This window comes from Heloderma suspectum, chromosome 5 (assembly GCF_057233095.1).
Source record: "Heloderma suspectum isolate Gila_16-S chromosome 5, 16-S_ref, whole genome shotgun sequence".
Classification (NCBI taxonomy): domain Eukaryota; kingdom Metazoa; phylum Chordata; class Lepidosauria; order Squamata; family Helodermatidae; genus Heloderma; species Heloderma suspectum.
In genome coordinates, this window is record NC_139462.1 from 180,072,692 (window position 1) to 180,092,185 (window position 19,494).

At 44.8% G+C, this 19,494-nt stretch overlaps 1 protein-coding gene across 4 annotated transcripts in view; it reads left to right on the forward strand.

Moving 5' to 3' along the window:
* Window positions 1-19,494, forward strand: part of OSBPL3 (oxysterol binding protein like 3) — a 160,574-nt gene that overhangs the window by 99,045 nt on the left and 42,035 nt on the right. For all 4 annotated transcript variants that reach the window (XM_084858548.1, XM_084858549.1, XM_084858547.1 and 1 more), the window contains 5 exons: window positions 1,099-1,225; window positions 2,821-2,924; window positions 3,037-3,129; window positions 6,277-6,433; window positions 15,838-15,968. In XM_084858548.1, coding sequence (XP_084714674.1) covers window positions 1,099-1,225; window positions 2,821-2,924; window positions 3,037-3,129; window positions 6,277-6,433; window positions 15,838-15,968 — 612 coding nt within the window. The remainder of the gene's footprint in view (window positions 1-1,098; window positions 1,226-2,820; window positions 2,925-3,036; window positions 3,130-6,276; window positions 6,434-15,837; window positions 15,969-19,494) is intronic.

A 19,494-nucleotide genomic window follows, 5' to 3' on the forward strand; every position in this document is an offset into this window, starting at 1 on the left:
AATTTTTACCCTTTTTGGACTCCATAGAGGCTCCAGTGGCCTTTTTTTTTGGGGGGGGTAAATTTTTATTTATTTATTTAGATGGGGGGGCTCCCTGATTTTAGGGGATGGCAGGGGCCACACTATGGGGAGGGTTACAGGGGCCGCATGCAGCCCTCAGCCACATGTTGCCCATCCTTGGTGTATAGACTACGACGGAGAACAGAGTTGACGGAAAACATTTAAAGAACATCTAAAATATGCAGCACAGCAACCATTATCAAAAACATTGCAACAGGCATTCTTTTTGTTCTGTACAAGTAGATGTAAAGAATGTCAACAAAAGTTGTGCCTTTTCTGGCATGGCAGCACAGCAGAAACTGCATGAAATTCTGTTGGGTCCAAAACAGAACATAAAACATCAAGTCGCAACTTCACCCAAATGAATGGATGCTACGTGGTGTGGTTTTAGTTTACTCTAATTAGAAGAAGAGAGGCGCACTTCTTGTGATCCTTTAATGTGCCAATTGTGGACTGGGAAGTATTTGTATGGAATTTTGTAAGGTACAGCGTGTACTACAGTCCTTACTGTGCTCATTCTCGTTATCCATTTCCTCAGTTCCCACTGTTCTCATAATAGCTGGGGTAGTTTAGGCTCAGAAAGTGTCTTCCCCAGGGCCATTCCGTAGTCTTCTTGGTACAGCATGAACTTGAAATTGGGACTTCCTTGCCCAGACTCTCATGGCGGGCTGGCAACTGATCGTAGACTAACCCGGTGGTGTTGATGCATGGTGAAGCAGTTGGGTAGCTTTTGCATTTTTGGCTTGTGGAAATGGTAGAATAAATTGTTCTTCAGTGGCCTATAAGAATTCAGAGTTGAATTTGATCACTGCAGTAGAGCTGCTGGGTGTATATTATTGTTCAGCCCTTCTCCAGACTAACACAGATGCAAATAAAGCTTTTAATGTATACAACCTTTATAATTTGGGGAAATTGCTTATGCAGACCTTCTGAACGTAGTCTTTGAAGTGCCCATTTATCATAACAAGCCATGCAGGGTAATATTTTTCCTCATTGCAATACTTTTGTTGATAATGAAGTCTTGTCTCTATGGAACAGAGAGGCAGCATGACGCAACAAAATTCAGTGCAGACTGGAAATAGTTTATCATTCTCCTGTTCAAACAATGAATCAAGGATTCCATCTTGGCTGCAGTCATCTGAGGATATGGAAAGATGCTCCAAAGGTATATTTTTTCTAGAAGGACTCCAAATGTTTAAGTTAGTTTGCTTCCCCATTTTTTTTTTTTTGCACAATTCCCTGTGGCAGAGCTGTCCTTGTGCAATGTCCACCAGGTAATCTCATAAATCAAATTTTAAAGCAAATGTTTATAGCTAGACACAGCATGTGCCATTGAGGTGAATATGCTCACCTTCTTCCCTACTTCAAGGACCAATCACCTGCCTTATCAATAGTTTCATCCTTAAAAAGGCTGAATGCTAAATGTAGATGACTAAAGTTCAGTTACACAGTCTCTGCCATGGTGCACTCCTGAGGGAAGGGTCTTCCCACTCCATTCCCCTGAGGGGGGCTGCCCCATAGCAAGGGAGGGGCATCCATATAATCTGTCTCTCAACATAGTCTCTTCAGGCTTCAATCTGTATTGACTGCAAAGCTATGTGCTAGTTAGGGAAGTTTGCCATCTAGTGACTGACAGTGGCACTGCAGGCTTCAAACACATGGAGATATTTATATTACTTAAAACTAATTAATGCATTTTAAAAACCAAATAACCCCAAAGTGCACACCCCTATGGTCCCTTTAGGATCCATGCCAAGTTTCAGGTATCTAGGTTTCACAGCCTTGGAGCTACAGCACAGACGGACTGACAGACAGACACACATACATCCTCCTTTATTATTGTAGATGTTCTCTTCCCCTTTTGTACCCAAAGCTCTCAGATTATCTTTTTGAGAAAGCAGTGGATACAAATAGGTTACACATGTGAGCTACCTTCTGAACTCTCTTCCCTCCAACTCCCTTTGGAGAAAGCTACTTTCTAACGGGGAGTGCATGTGGGAAGATTTAAGTATTCAGGAAACACTGAGAAAAGGGCTCACCCCCCACAGCCTAGTTTAGATGAAACACCTTCTCCAGGCTTGTTCATGTATAGCTCAGTTTTACTACTTCAATTTTTATTAGTTTTCATCCCCAGTTCTTGTAAGAGAGCACTACCTCAGATGCTGGTGAAGCGTTGGATAATACCATCAGTCCCCTTGAGGAAACTAATAATTACAGTGACAACAACATAACTAGATGGCATTATTATTCTGAAGATAAGACATTATCTTCTTTTCTGCCATCTATGTCAAGTTGAAATTTACCATAAGAAATAAAAGGATTATGTTCAAAGGATTATATTACGTTTACCGATTATGTTGGTAAACCTTTTTTTCTCTCCCTCAAAACTCAATATAACTATTTTTTTTAAAAATACAGATCATATTTTAGAAAGCCATTTTTTCCACAGGTAGTATGTTTTGCATTGCTGTTTTGAGTCTGCTAAAATTCTAGCACATTGGATACCTTATCATAATGGTCACTTTTAATACCTTTTGGGTACTTTTTTTAATACCAAATTGGATCCCTTTTCATAAGGGTCACTTTTAATACTTGTTATTCTTCCAAGATCTTATAACCGAATGATCCAGTAATCAGTTATAATAAAAACTTGTGTGGATAGATTTGTTGTCTGTGTCTGCCTGTCAATCTTGCTTTCTCTCCCTTTCTCTTTTTTCATTTTTACAAAGCCACTGAAAAATGTTCCTTTATGTCAAACAGACCTCTCCCACTGTCATAACTATCTCTTGGAGATGAGCCAGCTTTTGCAAAGCATGGAGGTTCTCCATAGGACGTGCTCAGCACCTGCCATAAATGCCATGCAGGTTAGTTGTGGAAATTGCTACTTCTGGTGGTTCATGCTACTAGCTCACATTAGTTTTCTTTTTAGATTTGTGATAAATGACAATTTCCTCTTTTCTGTATGCTGTTCTAAAGGGCATCCCTTTTGAAAGTCCTAAAAAGGAAAAAAGAACACAGAGAAGGTGGCGTTCCCGAGCTCTTGGTAAAGATGCTAAAGGAATGTTGCAGGTAACCGATCTCTTTCCTTTTCCCGTTCCTTAGCCTAAAATACAGTATGGATGCACTGATGAAAACTCAATTTTCTCCAGTATAATTGATAGTCCTGATAATTGCTATCTGTGACAGATGGTGATTTCATTCTGCTGGTGTGAGCAGTGTGGAGTATGAGCAGAGGGTGCTGTGTTAGTCTATTGAGCCTTTCTTCCATTGAACCTCTAATGACATAATCAACATTTATCTTCGCTTGGTTTCATCCATTTGGAGAGAGCACATTGGGTTGCTGAGTTTATAGGGCACCAGAAGCGTAAGCAGGGGGAGCAACACAGTGGTAGAGCACACCATTTGGTAGAGCACACAACAAGCTGGAGATGTATGCATAACATCTCAAGTCAATGTCAAGGAAGTTTGGGAGTGGGGCTGGGAAAGACCTATCTATTAAGCCATAGAAAGCAGCTGCCATTTGGGAGAAATGGTACTAGACTAGCATTAGTCTGACTGGATTTAGGCAGAGTTCTACACATGCTATATGGCTGGAATACTGGTCGATTGACTGGTCAAATACTATTATTTGATGGCAGTCAAACATTCCATAGGGTCAAGAGCATCCTTGAGTAACTAGCAACTTTACCTGTTGTATTGCTTCATGGTGTCATCTGATAATGATGGCAGAAGTGGGAGACCCTTCCTCTGCAGCCCTGCAGGAGTCAGTGTTGCATATGTAAGCCCACCCCTCATCTGGGGAGCAAGCACTCCCTGTCCGCCTCATCTTTGAAGTGTTTTCCCTTCTCCTTTAATATAACCAACATGGACCACCTTCCCTTACTGTGCTGTAGCCACGGCCATCTCTGAACAGGGACACATGCTGCAGGCAGAAAGCATCAAGCAAACCCATACACAACTAGTCACTGGAGAGACGCTGGTCTAGGAATACTCACTAGCAAAACTTCTACCCTGTAGGACAGGGATGCGGAACCTCCCTAATCTGGACTGCAGAGATTCCACGTATGGTCTGCAAACCATCCTTGGGATCCTCGGCAGGACAGAGTTTGGCCTCCAAGCCCCAAAACCTCAAGGAAACCCCACTGTTATCTCCAATCAAACATCATAGATAACAGCAGGGATGCAAGTGGCAAGGGACTTGGCTGGCACTGGAGGAGTCCAAGTGCCTTTCTCCATGCTAAGAGAGGCCATTCTCCACATGGAAAAAGGCAAAATAGAGGTGGGGGCGGGTGGGGACAAATATCAATGGGCATAGGTACACCCATGGACATCATCTGGCCTGCGGAAGGCCCAGTAGGCTCCCCACCCAAAAAATGTTCAGCATCCCTGCTCTAGAATGACTGCCAGAGGATGCAAAGACAGGAAAAATGCCCAGCCAGCTGTGTTTGCTGTTAATGTGCATAGGTATGTACTGTCACAGAGCACACAGTATGTACTAATGCATCATGTGGCTCATTTGTAGTGTTACACATGCATGTGCTCTGAAGTATTTGAGCTGCTTCATCCCATAATAAAAGTCAAAAATGGAGGTGACTTGGTACTGTTTTCCAAAGTGCACTTGGTGATGAGTGTGCGTGGAGGAATCTCCTGGATGAGTGAAGGTGTACCAGCTGGTGCGGAATAGAGCCCAAAGCTCTTCTCTGAAGTCAAATGACTGACTGCCAACTTGCTCCAAGCTACATCCCAGGCATGTGCAAACAAAAAGTGAACAAAGTTCACAATTGCTCCAGATTTAAGGCCACCGCTGTGTCGGTCACATTTGCTGTTGGGAGGAAGGCTGTATGATCTAGCATGGTGCTCTGTAATGCTTCTGGGAGGGACTTAAGAGTCCTCTAGTAGTTGTCCCTGGAATTAGCATAATTCTCTTTGTTCTTTGTTACTGTTCTTAAAAAAAACAAACACTTTAAATGCTTGCCTGTGATTTGACCAGTCAATTGACCATGGTTTTTGTTTTGTTTTTGTTTTTGACCGGTCAAATGCCAACACCTCCTATACTGTCCAATGTGCTTTCACTACTTCTGTGCTCCAGCGTAGCAATCCCACCCCTTACCTTCTCTTTCCCCATACCTCCCATCCCCTGGATTCAGCAAAACATTTAATGAGGAGTTGGAGCACAACCTTTCAGGTGAGTGACTGATCGGTAACTGCCTCCCCAGATTATGGGGGAGTTTCTGAGCTTGGGCAGGAAGCCTGAGTGGGAGTAGGAAAGAGGAAAGCTGAGCAGAGCAAGAGGGTGATAGCATAAGGGGACACTGTCTTGGACCAGAAAAGTGTTAAACACGAGTTAATTGACACTAATGATTACAGTTGTAAAGCAGTTGGGCCTCAAACCATTCCCCATTACTTTGGCCATGCACTAGCAATTCCAATGCAAACCCAACAGCACTTACATGGAGGGAGCAATCCTATGGCTGCTAATCAGTGGCTAGGTGGCCATAGGATATCTGGTTTTCCAGCAACCGACCTTGGAGCCCGTGCTCCGAGGTTGGTTCCCAGAGAACTGACCTCCCCGCACTTCTGCACTACCTCACAGGCAGCACGGAAAAGCCCTGTGTTCTGCGCTTGCAAGAGGAGCACGGAACGGCCAAAATGGGGCGTTCTGGGGTGGGGAGGGTGGAAATGCCTGTACGGCACATCCAATGTGTCATCTGGCAGCCTCCTCCCCCGCTCAGACCTCCTGCGGCTAGACAGCCACAACCAGGTGTCTAGCCGAAAATGCAGAGCAGGAGAAGCACGGAGGGAATGATCCCCTCCGTGCTTCTCCTGCCCTGCATTGGCTAGGCAGTCGCCTCCGAGTTCGGAGGAGGCGGCTGCCTATCTGCATAGGATTGCGCCCTTATACAAATTAATTTTATGCTAACAGTTTCCGACGTACGGTACAGGACACAGAAGTGAATGTGTTAGGCCCACAGGAAGAACAGAGTTTGGTTGTGTTTAATGTTTTAGTTGTAAACTGCTAGACTTCCAGACCCTTAGCTAATGCTTCAGGCTAAGGCAAATCTGTGCGCTATATGGCAAATCTGTATGAATTCTTATCTTTTGATTAGATGATAGTCTGTTTTGGATCGACATCTTTTTCCTTCCTTGCTAAATCTTGAATCTGAAAACTTGGAACCTTTTGTATTAATCTCAGAAGCTGGTGTGTTTCCTTTGTAGGTACCAACTGTTCTTTCTGCGCCACTGAGACTGCATGCTTCCAATCCTAATTTATCTACATTAGATTTTGCTGAAGAGAAAATTTACTCTAATGGTTCTGAAACAACATCAGAATTTTCTAAAATGCAAGAAGACTTGTGTCACATAGCACACAAAGGTAAATGGGGTTTTGTTTCACTGTGATAGAAATAAAGATAATTAAAGCTATTTGGGGGTTCGTGAAAAATAAAGTGAAATGTTGGTGTACAGGTATTGGGTTAGATTTAAACTAAGTTTTATTTATTTATTTATTTATTTATTTATTTCTATACCGCCCAATAGCCAAAGCTCTCTGGGCGGTTCACAAAAATTAAAACCAAACAACACACAATAAAACAATTTAAAATATATAGAACATTAAAACCACAATATAACAATACAACCACAATAAAACCTAGCAGCAGTACAGGAGTTTAAAATACAGATTTAAAACAGCAAAGATAAAAATTTAGAATGCTAAAATGCATTTATACATATTTATACATGCAAGTTATACATAGAATAGCCCCATTGATGTGCGTAGGTCTTAAGTTAGTCAGGATTCGAGTCCCACTGATTTCAGTGGGTCTACTCTAAGGAGAACTAAGTCTGGATCCAAGCCACTGTGTGTGTGTTTTTTAAAGTTGACTTTAATATGTCTGTCTCACTCTCCCCAAAATGGAAGAGTTATCAAAGTATGAAATGGTGATTTGATTCCTGGACTGTTTTTAAGCAACTGGAGCCAGATTACGTACTTTTTCTTACTGTTATGGCCTAATCTGAATTATGCATAATTTTATGTATGTGGACAAATTCAGCTATCCACCTAGAAAAGAATATCGATGTATATTTTATCATATTTCACTGTATCTGGCCTTCTTTTTTCTTTTCATTAACAAAAAGACTGTGTTTTTGTAGCAAGCCAATTCCATCTAGACCATTACTCTGAATGCAAGCCTCTGAGATCTTCTAACCTTGAAAGGCATTTGTTTAAACCTTTATCTAAAAATGCAGCAGCAGATTACATCTGGGCTATATGTACACATGCTCCAAGTAGCTTGCTGAATTTCAGAGTTGGCATTTGTGATGTAAGGGGTTGCTATGGTAGTAACCTATTTTTAGTGAATGCAGAAGAGACAAAATTCATTTTAAGAAGCTAGAAGGCCAGCTCAAGCTGGCACTAGCCAGCCTTTTGCAAAATAAATAAATACACCAGTAGTTTAACATTCATGCCAGCAAAGTATAAATCTTTTGCCCATAGTTGCACTGGGAAAAGCAAACTTTGGAAATGAGACAGATACTTGTTCAAATCATTTATACATAACTCCTATAAACGAGAGATATTTTTAAAAACGTTTCAATAAACACAGATAATATTCAGTGATTAATTTTCCCCCATCTCAAATTAGCTCTTTTTTGTCTTCTGTAGACAAAACACCAACTTTTTACAGCTCCTTTAAATCTCCATATTGCTCAGTATGATTAACCCCATTATGAGGTCAAGCTTTTCTCAGACTTGATGCACATGACAATTTTAGGTGGTGAAACGGTGTTGATGTAGCTTTTATCCAAGCATAATTACCACTTCATTATACATCCAGAGGAGAAGGCATTTGTTCAGCCCAAATCTTGCTACTGAGAAATAGCCATATGAGTCCTGCCTTAGAGGTGTCTTGATTCCCCAGCACCCCCCAGGGCGTGGTTAGTTCACATTTGTAGTCTGTCCCTCTTGGAAAGGATTAAGATTATCACATTCACTTAAAGACCTGAAGTTATTACATGTTAGCCCAGGACTCTTCAGGTCAGGGATGAGGAATGTGTGTCCCACCAGATACTGTTGGACCGCAACTCTCATGAGCCTTAGCCAGCATAGCCAATGGTGAAGGATGATAGGAGCTGCAGTCCAACAACATCTGGAGGACCAGACAGTCCCCATCGCTGGCTTAGGTGGTGACTCTAAGCATCAGTCTTCCAGGGAAGAAAGTGCCCATATGATTAGATTATCATTAAGTCAGCCTTCCCCAACCGGGCCTACCAGATGTGTGAAGACTACAACTCCCATAATCCTACAGCCAGCTATCCAATGCATGTGGAGGGCACCAGGCTGGGGAAGGCTGCATTAAACGATTGTGTTGTTAGGTCATCCAGATCCACCATTAGCTGGTGTTACTTATTTCCTGGTATCATGCAGTGATAGCATGTCAGGTGTTGAAGAAAAAAAACACTTGGCCTGCTGTTGCTACAAGATACCAGGAAATAAGTTACACCAGCTAATGGTGGATCTGGATGACCTACCAACCCATTCACTTCATGACAATCTAATTATATCGGCATTTTCATCCATGGAAGACTATGACTGGGTTCGCTTGGCACAATAAGCCATGGTGGGTTGTGAGCCTTGTTTGTGTCAGTGTGGCTTATCGCGATGTCCAACCTGGCACAGACACTTCAGTGAGGTTTGTCAACCATGCACAAGCCAACCTGAGATCCCATGCCTTGTTGCTGGGTTGTTGAGGGTGGCTTGTCATGACATCCGAACCCAGCAGGATGGCTTGTCCCAAGCGTCTGCAGAGCCACCTGGCAAGTGCAGCGAAAAGCCCAGCTGCTCCTCATGATCTTGCTAATGCCGCCTACAGCCTCCCTCATCGGTGATGTCTGCCCTTCCACTGATACAGAAATGACACTTGGGAATGTCATGAATGGAAATCATTTTTGTCACTGCTTCAAAAGTACACAAATGTGTTTCTAATCCCCGCCCACCCACTGCTGTCCTTCGCACGCGTGCAGATTCGCCTGTCCGCTGTGTACAGTCTGCAGTACTACAGTCGCCTGGGCAATTTCCTTGTAAATTACCTACTCCACTTCAGGGCTTCCATTGACAGTTTTTGGAGTTCACTGTCAATGGAAGCCCTGAAGTGGAGTAGGTAATTTACAAGGAAATTGCCCAGGCGAATGTAGTACTGCAGACTGTACATAGCGGACAGTCGAATCTGCCCGCTTGCGAAGGAAATATCAATTGCATCATCTCGCATTACATCCTGAACTGACACTTGTCAGTCCCATCCCCCCTGCCCACTTCGGCACTTCACTTGTGAAGGGCGGGGAAAAAGAACCCAGTTTTGCTTCAAGTACACCCATACTCCTGCAGTAATTACACCCGCCTGCCCAATAGCTCCATCACGTTAAGCCACCGCTTTCAGAGTTTGGAGTCAAGGGAAGCATTGAAGCGAGGAAGGAAACTGAAAAGGAAACTTGGCAGTTCAAGACATAATACACTGAGAGGATGAAACTGACTAGTGGGATTTCAACATATACATTGGGGATATTGATCTTTACTGCTGAAAATAGTAAATAGTGGACAGGCACATTTGTGCAATGACACCCTTGTGAACAAAAGAGAAATAAAAATAAAAGTTTAAAAAACCACTAAATCATTTGCATACTTCTGAGCCAGCAATTTTTTTTTAAAGGTTGTGAATGGAAAAGTTGCACTGAAAAGGGGTATTGATCAGAGCAGGGTGGGAAGCTGGAAAAGTTTCCCACCATAGGGACAAGGATACAAGAGTGGTTGTGCTGCAATGGCCCATTGGATATGTGCCAGAAATATTTTATTTTTAAGTATTTTAATATATGCCTGGGAGGACTATTGAGCAACTCAGGTGGTCGGGGAGGTGCCACTATAACTGTGGTCACAGGCAGGGGGAGGTATGGCATTGGGGGATTAACAGGCCAGCTGAGGAGAAGAGGGGCTAGACACCTTACAGCTGTCCCCTGTTCTGGTTCTTCCCCCAACCTGATGGTTTCTGGCAGCCTTACCAGTCTGCCCTCGGGTCTGGTGGTGCTGCTGCTGAATGCCAGGTCGGCCCAAAATAAAATCTCCGTCATCCATGATTTGATTGTGGATGAGGGGGCTGACCTGGTATGTATTACTGAGACCTGAGTGGAGGAACTGGGAGGGGTCACTCTCTCCCAGCTGTGCCCTTCTGGGTACTTGGTGCAGCACCAACACCGACTTGAGGGTCGGGGAGGGGGGGTTGCCGTGGTCTCTGTAATCTCCCTCTCCAGGCTTCCTGCTCATTCGAGTGCAGATCTTCTGTGTTGGGTAACCAGGACAGATTAGGGATTCTGTTGGTGTACCACCCACTCCGCTGCCCATCAGACTCCCTGCCTGAGCTGATGGAGGTGGTCTCGGACTTGGTGTTGAGGACCCCTAGGATGATGGTCCTGGGGGATCTCAACTTCCATGCCGAGGCCATTGTATCCGGGGCGGCTCAGGACTTCATGGCCGCCATGACAACCATGGGGCTGTCCCAACATGTCATCGGCTCAACACATATAAAAGGACACACGCTTGATCTGATTTTCTCGACTGGGCAGGAGGATGGTGATCTGAAAGTGGAGGAATTAACATCTGTCCCTTTGTCATGGTCAGATCACTTCCTGCTGAGGTTTAGACTCCTGGCAGCCTTCCCCCTCTGCAAGGGTGGGGGACCTATTAAAATGGTCTGCCCCCGGAGATTAATGGATTTGAATGGATTCCAGAGGGCTCTGGGGGATTTTCCTGCCGGTATGGCTGGTGCTCCTGTCGAAGCTCAGGTCACTCTGTGGAATGCAGAGATGACTCGGCTGGTTGACACAATCACGACCAAGCGCCCACTCCCTCTGAGCAGAGCCCAGCCAGCTCCTTGGTATACACCTGAGCTGAGGGCAATTAAGCAAGAGGGGAGATGGCTAGAACGCAGGTGGAGGAAAACTCCTACTGAGTCTGACCGAACACAGGTAAGAGCCCACTATCAAGCCTACTCTGTGGCGGTGAGGGTGGCAAAGAGCCAGTTCTTTTCCACCAGCATTGCATCTTCTCACTGTCGTCCAGCGGAGATTTTCCGAGTGGTTCACAGCCTGTTACATTCTGGTCCAGGGAGAGAGACAGTGGAACCCTCGGTGGCATGCTGTGATAAGTTTGCAAGGCACTTTGAGGATAAAGTTGCTCAGATTCGTTATGAATTAGACACCACGATTAATGCAGTTCCATTGGTAGAGGCGTTCAGAGCACCGTCTGGTCCAGTTTTATTGGATGAGTTTCAGTTACTGAGGCCTGAGGATGCGGACAAGGTGCTTGGCCAAGTCCGATCGACCACTTGTGTGCTTGACTCTTGGCCTTCATGGCTTATTAAATCAAACAAGGAGGGGATGTCTGGCTGGGTCCAGGAGGCTGTAAATTCCTCCTTGAGAGAGGGAGTGGTGCCTGCTGCTTTAAAAGAGGCGGTAATTAGACCACTCCTGAAAAAGCCTAACCTGGACCCAGAGGATGTTAACAATTATAGGCCAGTGGCCAACATCCCCTTCCTGGGCAAGGTGCTTGAGCGGGTGGTTGTAGGACAGCTCCAGGCACTGTTAAATGAAACGGATTATCTAGATCCATTTCAATCAGGCTTCAGGCCTGGTTTTGGAATGGAAACTGCCTTGGTCGCCCTGTGGGATGACCTCTGCTGGGAGAGGGACAGGGGGAGTGCGACCCTGTTGATTCTCCTGGACCTCTCAGAGGCTTTCGATACCATCGACCATGGTATCCTTCTGGATAGGTTGTCTGGGTTGGGAGTTGGAGGCACTACACTACAGTGGTTCCACTCCTACTTGGATGGCTGATTCCAGAAGGTGGTGCTGGGGGATTATTGCTCTGTGCCATGGCAATTGTGCCATTGGGTTCCACAGGGCTCTGTTTTATCCCCTATGCTGTTTAACATCTACATGAAACCACTGGGGGAGGTTATCCGGAGGTGTGGGCTGAGGTGCCATCAATATGCGGATGACACCCAGCTCTGCCTCTTTTTCTCATCAACACCAGGTGAGGCAGTGGCTGTTCTGAATCAGTGCCTGGGCACGGTAATGGACTGGATGAGGGCCAATAAACTGAAACTCAATCAAGACAAGACGGAGGTACTGTTAGTGGGTGGTTCATCCGCCCAGCTAGGTGATAGTCAACCTGTTCTGGAGGGGGTTGCACTCCCCCTAAAGGATCAGGTTTGTAGTTTGGGGGTGCTCTTGGATCCAGAACTGTCACTTGAGGCACAGGTGAACTCAGTGGCACGGAGCACTTTTTATCAGCTTAGGCTGGTATACCAACTACGCCCTTATCTGGACAGAGATAGCCTAGCTGCAGTTATCCATGCTCTGATAACTTCTCGTCTGGATTACTGCAATGCATTATACGTGGGGCTACCTTTGAAAACAGTCTGGAAACTTCAGCTGGTCCAAAATAGGGCAGCAAGATTGTTAACAGGGACTAGCCTGCCAGCTCATATTACGCTAGTACTTTTTCAGCTGCACTGCTGCCAGTACATTTCCGGGCCCGATTCAAAGTGCTGGTGTTAACATTCAAAGCCCTTAACGGCTTGGGGCCAGGTTACCTGAAGGATCGCCTCCTCCCATATGTGCCTGCCCGGACCTTAAGATCATTGTCAGCGGCCCTTCTCCGTGAGCCCCTGCCAAAGGAAGTGAGGCGGGCGGCTACTAGAAGAAGGGCTTTTTCTGCTGTGGCACCCTGGCTCTGGAATGAGCTCCCTAGGGAGGTTCGCCTGGCACCTACATTGTATTCCTTTCAGTGCCAGGTGAAGACCTTTTTATTTTTGCAGGCATTTTAGCATTTTAGCTTTCTAAACTTTTAGCTTTGCTGTTTTAAATCTGTATTTTAAACTCCTGCACTGCTGCTAGGTTTTATTGTGGTTGTATATTATGGTTTTAATGTTCTATATATTTTTAATTGTTTTATTGTGTGCTGTTTCATTTTAATTTTTGTGAACCGCCCAGAGAGCTTCGGCTATTGGGCGGTATAGAAATGAAATAAATAAATAAATAAATAAATAAGCCACAGAGCACCCAACTATCTGTCAGGAGTAATGTGGGTTGGCGAATGAACCACCAGCCCATGGTGGCTCATTCTCAGCATGGCTTATCACAACATGTGAAACAGCCCTGATACTTAATGTTACCACCTAATGCATGGTTGGGGAAAGTGTGGCCCTCCGAATGTTGTTTGACTGCAGCTCCCATCAGCCCAAGCCAGCTTAGCTAATGGTGAGGGAGGAGCAGTTGTAGTCCAACAAAATCTGGAGGGCCACATGTTGCCCACCACTGCTGTATATGTACATGAGATCAAACTAATTAGCCTAATTATCAGCTTTGCTTTCCTGACTTCCTGTTGACCTCTATTTCGTTGTTTATGAAAGAAATGCACTAAAATCAACGCTTTAAAACGAATTTTGGGTTGGGTGCTCACTGTCACAAGTGCAGCATTCCCCACGCTGGCTGGGAATGATGGGAGTTGCAGTTCAGAATATCAGAAGGGCATCAGGTTGGGGACAGCTGGTATCGCGGATACTGTTGGACCTGGGTTCAGATCCCCTCTTGGCTAAGAAGCTCACTGTGTGGTCTTGAGCACATCATGATCCCTAGATTTAACCTACTCTACAGAGGATAAAATGGGGTAGTCCATGGATACCATCCTAATCCAGGATACAAATGTGGTTAAAAAAATCAGAAGCCTTAAATACGCTCCCAGCAGTTACTCGCCTGTGATATATTGTTTTTTAATCGCCCTGCTAAGAGACTAGTAGGCTGCATTTCCACGCTGACTTTGGAGGAGGGAAAACCATCCTCTCTGCAACCATCCTGCAAACACAATCTGTTAGCCCTTCAGCAGGCTAGTAAAAAAAAGAAAAAATGCTTCTACCAAGTGGGCTGGCAGCACAAGATTGGAGCGATCTGCTGCATTTCCATGCTGGTCATGGTGGAAGCAGCTTCCCTTCTTCCACAGCCAGCATGGAAACAAAGCAGGTCGGTGGGATGGGGTGTTCTGCCTCTCCTGTGCCAGCCCGCCTGCATGTAATTCCTTGTAACAAGTAGGGATGTTGGAGAATTCCGCCACGGACTCCAGCGTGGCTTATCACAACATGTGAAACAGCCCTGATACTTAATGTTACCACCTAATGCAGGGTTGGGGGAAGTGTGGCCCTCCGAATGTTGTTTGACTGCAGCTCCCATCAGCCCAAGCCAGCTTAGCTAATGTGGAATTCTTTAGAAACCGGCCCCCCAGAGTCCGTGGCGGAGCAGACTACCCCCCCGCCATCCTCCGAAATTCCCAGAATGTACCTAACTGGCGGCGGCGGCTCTGGCAGCTCTGACGACGGCTCTGGGTTGTCTTCCAGGCTGCTGCGGCCACCATTTGCGTCCCTGGTTTAGCCATGATAGGCTACGTAAATATTTACATAGCCTATCATGGCTAAAGTGGGGACGCAAATGGCAGCCGCTACGCCATTTGCATCCCTGTCTTTTGCCGTGATAGGCTACGTAAGTATCTACGCAGCCTATCACAGCAAGACAGGGATTCAAATGGCGTAGCGGCCACCATTTGCGTCCCTGCTTTAGCTGTGATAGGTTACGTAAATATATACGTAGCCTATCACGGCCTAGCGTAGGGACGCAAATGGCATCTCCTACGCAGGACGCCATTTGCGTCCGCAGCAGCCCAGCAGTGAATGGAGGCCCCCCTGTGGATCGGCTCAGCCGGCAGCTCCACGGACTGGCCGCGGAGCTGGCTGGGCAGGATTCCAGGGGGGAGGACCAGATCACCTTCCCCCCCATCGAGGATTTTGGGGGGAGGACCGGGTCGCCTCCCCCCACCACAGACCCCAGTGGAGCCAGGTAAGTGGGGTTTTGTACACCCCTAGTAACAAGGCTGAAATAAAGTTTCACTGATTATGAAAATATAGTCATCTTGCTCCCAGAGTTGCACTGCATGCCTTATGCAGTTCTTACTGCAGACTGTCTGTTAGCTTTACTATGCATTTTGCAACTTGAATCTAAGAGGTGGAATATTTTATGTTTGGAAACGAGACTTACTGAGGAGAAATTATTAGCTTGATTATGTGCATCATTTACCCACTTAATCTAACCTCACACAATAATCTCAATACTCTTTGGTTGGATCCAGATTTAGATAGTAGATCCAGTAAAATCCATGGGACTTGAGTTAGTCATGGCTAGCTCAAGCCCCACTGATTTAAATGGGTCTACTCTAAGTATGACTACATCTTGATCCAACCCCTTGTGTGTATTTGTGAAATGGACTGTAGGCACTGTCATGGCAGATGGGTCGTTTTGACTTTATGAGCCAAAACTCATAAAGTCATGTTATCCAGACAGTGTCAGCTAAGACTTTATTCAAAATAAGCATAACAGCACCAGAACCAGAGGGGTGGTTATAGAACGGGCTATTCCTCTTTAATGAAGTGGCTGTAGCCAGACCAAGGGTTTTTTTGGTTTTTTTTTTTGAAGTATTTATATTCCACTTCTTGGGTTTAAAAAAAATCCCTCACAAAACAATGAAAACAACCCTCTATTAAAAAAATAAAAATAAATAAAGTTTACACTCTTGCTCTTTGTCATGCTGGGTTTGTCTCCACTGCATTGCACTGAATTGTTCTACATTTTGCCCTACAGACTGTCATTTGTGTAACTTAGACAATTTCTAAACTATTTTTATAGTGTACTTTACCTTAAAGTCAGCTTTTAGTACGATCTCGACAGAAAGAGAGAAGCTGAAGCAGATCTTTGAACATGAGTCAGCCTCATCTCCATCGGCACAAATAGTTGGACTGAAGAATGCCTTATCATCTGTAAGTTACCCTCATTGACTGCACTGATACTCAGAGATATGCCTTATAAATCACTTGTTATCTCTTCTTGGTTTGATCTTTGCCTGTGTTTACAGTTCACTGAAATGAGAGCAAAAGAATGTTGTTGAGAAGCCAAATAGCCTTCATGTCCAGAACCTTCTAATGTGTGCATATTCATTTGTTTCACTAGCAAGTTGCAAACCATTGTAACGGCTGGCTTAGATAAGAAAAGGTGGCCCTGTATGTAGCAGGGACCCTTGGGGAGAGGCACAGCGTGTCTCTGTGCTGTGCATGCAGGCATGCATTGCACCCCATATGTGTTGTCCCCGTTAAGGGAAGCAGGACACTCAGGTTTTGCCTCCCAAGTGCTTCCTTTTTCCTCATAGGAGTGAATGGTCGCCATTCAGTTATATGGGATATAAAGGGATGCATTTGATACCACCAAAATGATGTTCTTGAAGGGTGAGTCTGTCTGTGCCCAGGATAACATCTATGTCCCCTCCCCCAGTTAATTGTGGCTCAGATTGCAGTCCATGTGCTTTGTCCCATGCAACTTAATGGGAGACATTGAGAACTGAACATGCCTCTATGTGCATAGTCCTGGGTTTTTTAGTCATGTTAGGGGTGCAACAAAATGCAGAAACTGACTTTTCAGTGCATAGATAGATTGAACTGGTTGTATCAATCATGGATATTTCAGAGTTACTCTCTTGCCCAGGAGATGCAAGCAAAATTCGGGTATGATATAATATCTATAAAATAGGTATTCTACAATCCTCATAAAATTGTTTTTGGAAGCTGTGAGGAACTAGCCAGCAACAAAGGAATTGCAAGGTTACGCAATAAACGGTGTGTTGTGTAACTAAGTAAAATGTCTGAGTCAAGTGTATATCGCTATTTTTAAAGGGAATTTTGACTTTTATCATGAAGCTTTTTTTATATTAATAGCAACTGGGCAATCTAGCATGTGCCCTGACTGCAGAGCTATGTGTTTGGGTAGGATGCATTTCACGTTTCCTTTTTTCCTTTATGATAACTCATCTGAGGTTCTCATAACAGATGCTGCTGCTAAAGAAGCTGAAATTTTAGCCAGCTTACTAACTCTGCTTTCTGTGATGCTTGATGACATTTTAGCATCAACCTGCTATTCTCACTCTCTTCTCTGACTAAATGATGACGACACTAAGAGGTCGGCTTACAGTGCAGCTCCTGTGTTGTTATCAGCCTGTGTCCAAGGGAATAGGAGATTGGCTTTGGAATACCTGCTGCTTAGGCTGTCGGTGTTCACAGTCATCAGGCTAACAGCAGTTAGCTTTGACAGGGAAAATAAGTTTGTCTGCTGCTCTCCTAGGTTAGAACATATGGTACAGACTTGTGGTTGGAAGCAGAAGGGAATCGGGCTGGTTAAGTGGAGTAAATACAGAGTGACAGCTATTGCTCAGTTGATGTGTGATTCACTTTCTGAAGTCCTTTTCAAGGTTGCAAGGATTGGGCAGAATAAGGTCATAGAATCCTGTAGAACAGGGGTGCAGAACCTTTTTCAGCCCACGGGCCGATTTCCATTTCAGGGAAGCTCTTGGGGGCCACATTCCAGTGGTAAGCGGGACTAAAGGCAAAACCTCACAAAAGCTGGGAAACCACCATACGATCGGTGGTTGGAGGAAAGTTGGTGGGGCCAGGGGAAGGGGGCATGGCCTTCTGAGGAACCCCAGAGGGCTGGATTGGGACCCCAGAGGGCATGGATATAGAACCTCCTAGGCCTGAGGTTCTATATCCCTGCTGTAGAATGAACCAACACACTTCAGGTTGCAGGGTGGTGGTGCCTTTTTAAATGCTCCCCTCATTGCCTGCAAACCAAAAACTAGAACATCAGGGAGGAAGGCTGTAGGCCAGTACTCACTGCTATGTGAGTTTTCTACTGGCCTGGAAATTTTAGTAACATAGAAGAATATTTTAAAAATGGCATTCCCTATCTGCAGTTTGAGGTAGTGCTGTGCTTTCCATTGCCTCAGGACTCTTTTAAAAAAAATCCTTCATTCTTCTGGATGTGTACACTAGGCCTGACTCTGCACCTACCACCTAATATTAGTTCAAATCCCATTTATTAGCAATTTGACCCAATGTCTTTTGCACATATAGGTGAAAAATGACACCAAGAAACATTCAAATTCTACATCAGCAACAATGCCCCTAGAATGCAAACAGCCCTAGAATACACCAAGACCTTTAGATTGTTGGACTGGGACCTGGGAGACCCGGGTTCTATTGCCCACTCAGCCATAAAGCTTTGAGGCCAGTCACTGACTCAGCCTAACCTCCCTCACAGGGTGGTTGTGAGGATAAAATGGAGAGGAGAAGGACCATGTATGCCACTTTGGGCTCCTTGGAGGAAAGGTGGATATAAATGTAACAGATAAATAATACATAATATCCCTAATAATCTACAAAATGAAATTATAAAAATCATTTTAAATGGGGTCCCCCTAAATCCTATGGTGACGGAGGTATGTCCTATTGCTGAATTGTATTCATTTGAGAGTTAAATATTCTACATCGTGCAGCTCTTGGATGCTGTGCACTCTTGTTCCTGAAACAATATCTTGACTTCTGTTAACAGCTTTAAACAGGGTTTCTGCCTAAGGTAGGAAGGTGGGCTGGGTGCCAAGCTATTCAGGCGTGTCTTATGGAACTCTGTTAGAGGCATTCCTTTCAGCTGCACTTTGGTCCTTTCAATTCTGCCTAGCCTCAGCCAGCTGGCATTTGTCCATGAGCCAGCAAGATGCAAAGGGGTGGTCAGTGACAGGTCATGCCTCCCCCAAAGTTGGGGTGCCACAATTCCTGCACAATCTTCTCTCTGTTCCATCTTCTGACTGGCTCTACTGCTCTAAATTAAGCCTCCATATTCACGGTCAGTATACCCCTAGAGGTAAACAACAGTGAATGCTGGACTAGGTGGAGACTGATGGCCCAAGATCCCAAAATGACAAGGCGCACAGGAGGAGTCCACACCCAACCAGTTACCACTCCTTTGACCCAACATTTGCTGCTCCATGGTATGCCATGCTCTGAATTGCTCTTCACCCTGTCTATTTTGTGCCACTTTCCCACAAAATTGTGCCTGAAGTGGCTCACAACATAACAAATGAAGAGTAGTAAATATAATTTACAACATATGAAACAGCAGTAAATATAACAATATTCCAAAAGTACAATAGAAACAATTACAAATAGCAATAATGTTGGCAAATAAATACATAATACAACTATCAATACGTATACTATCCAAACAACTGTACAAATAAACAAACCTAATCCAACAACTGAGCACTAAACAGGAGAGAAAACAAAGCTTAACAGCAATATAAGCAGCAATCCCTATGAAGATAAATAGATCTCCATTCCACCATTAGCCTGCAAACACTGGTTAGCATCCATGCCTCTCGCTTAGAGCAGCCTTCCTCCCAGCTGTCATCTGAGTCTCCTCTCATAGCCCCTTCCCCATCTCTCACAGGGAAGGTAAAGATTG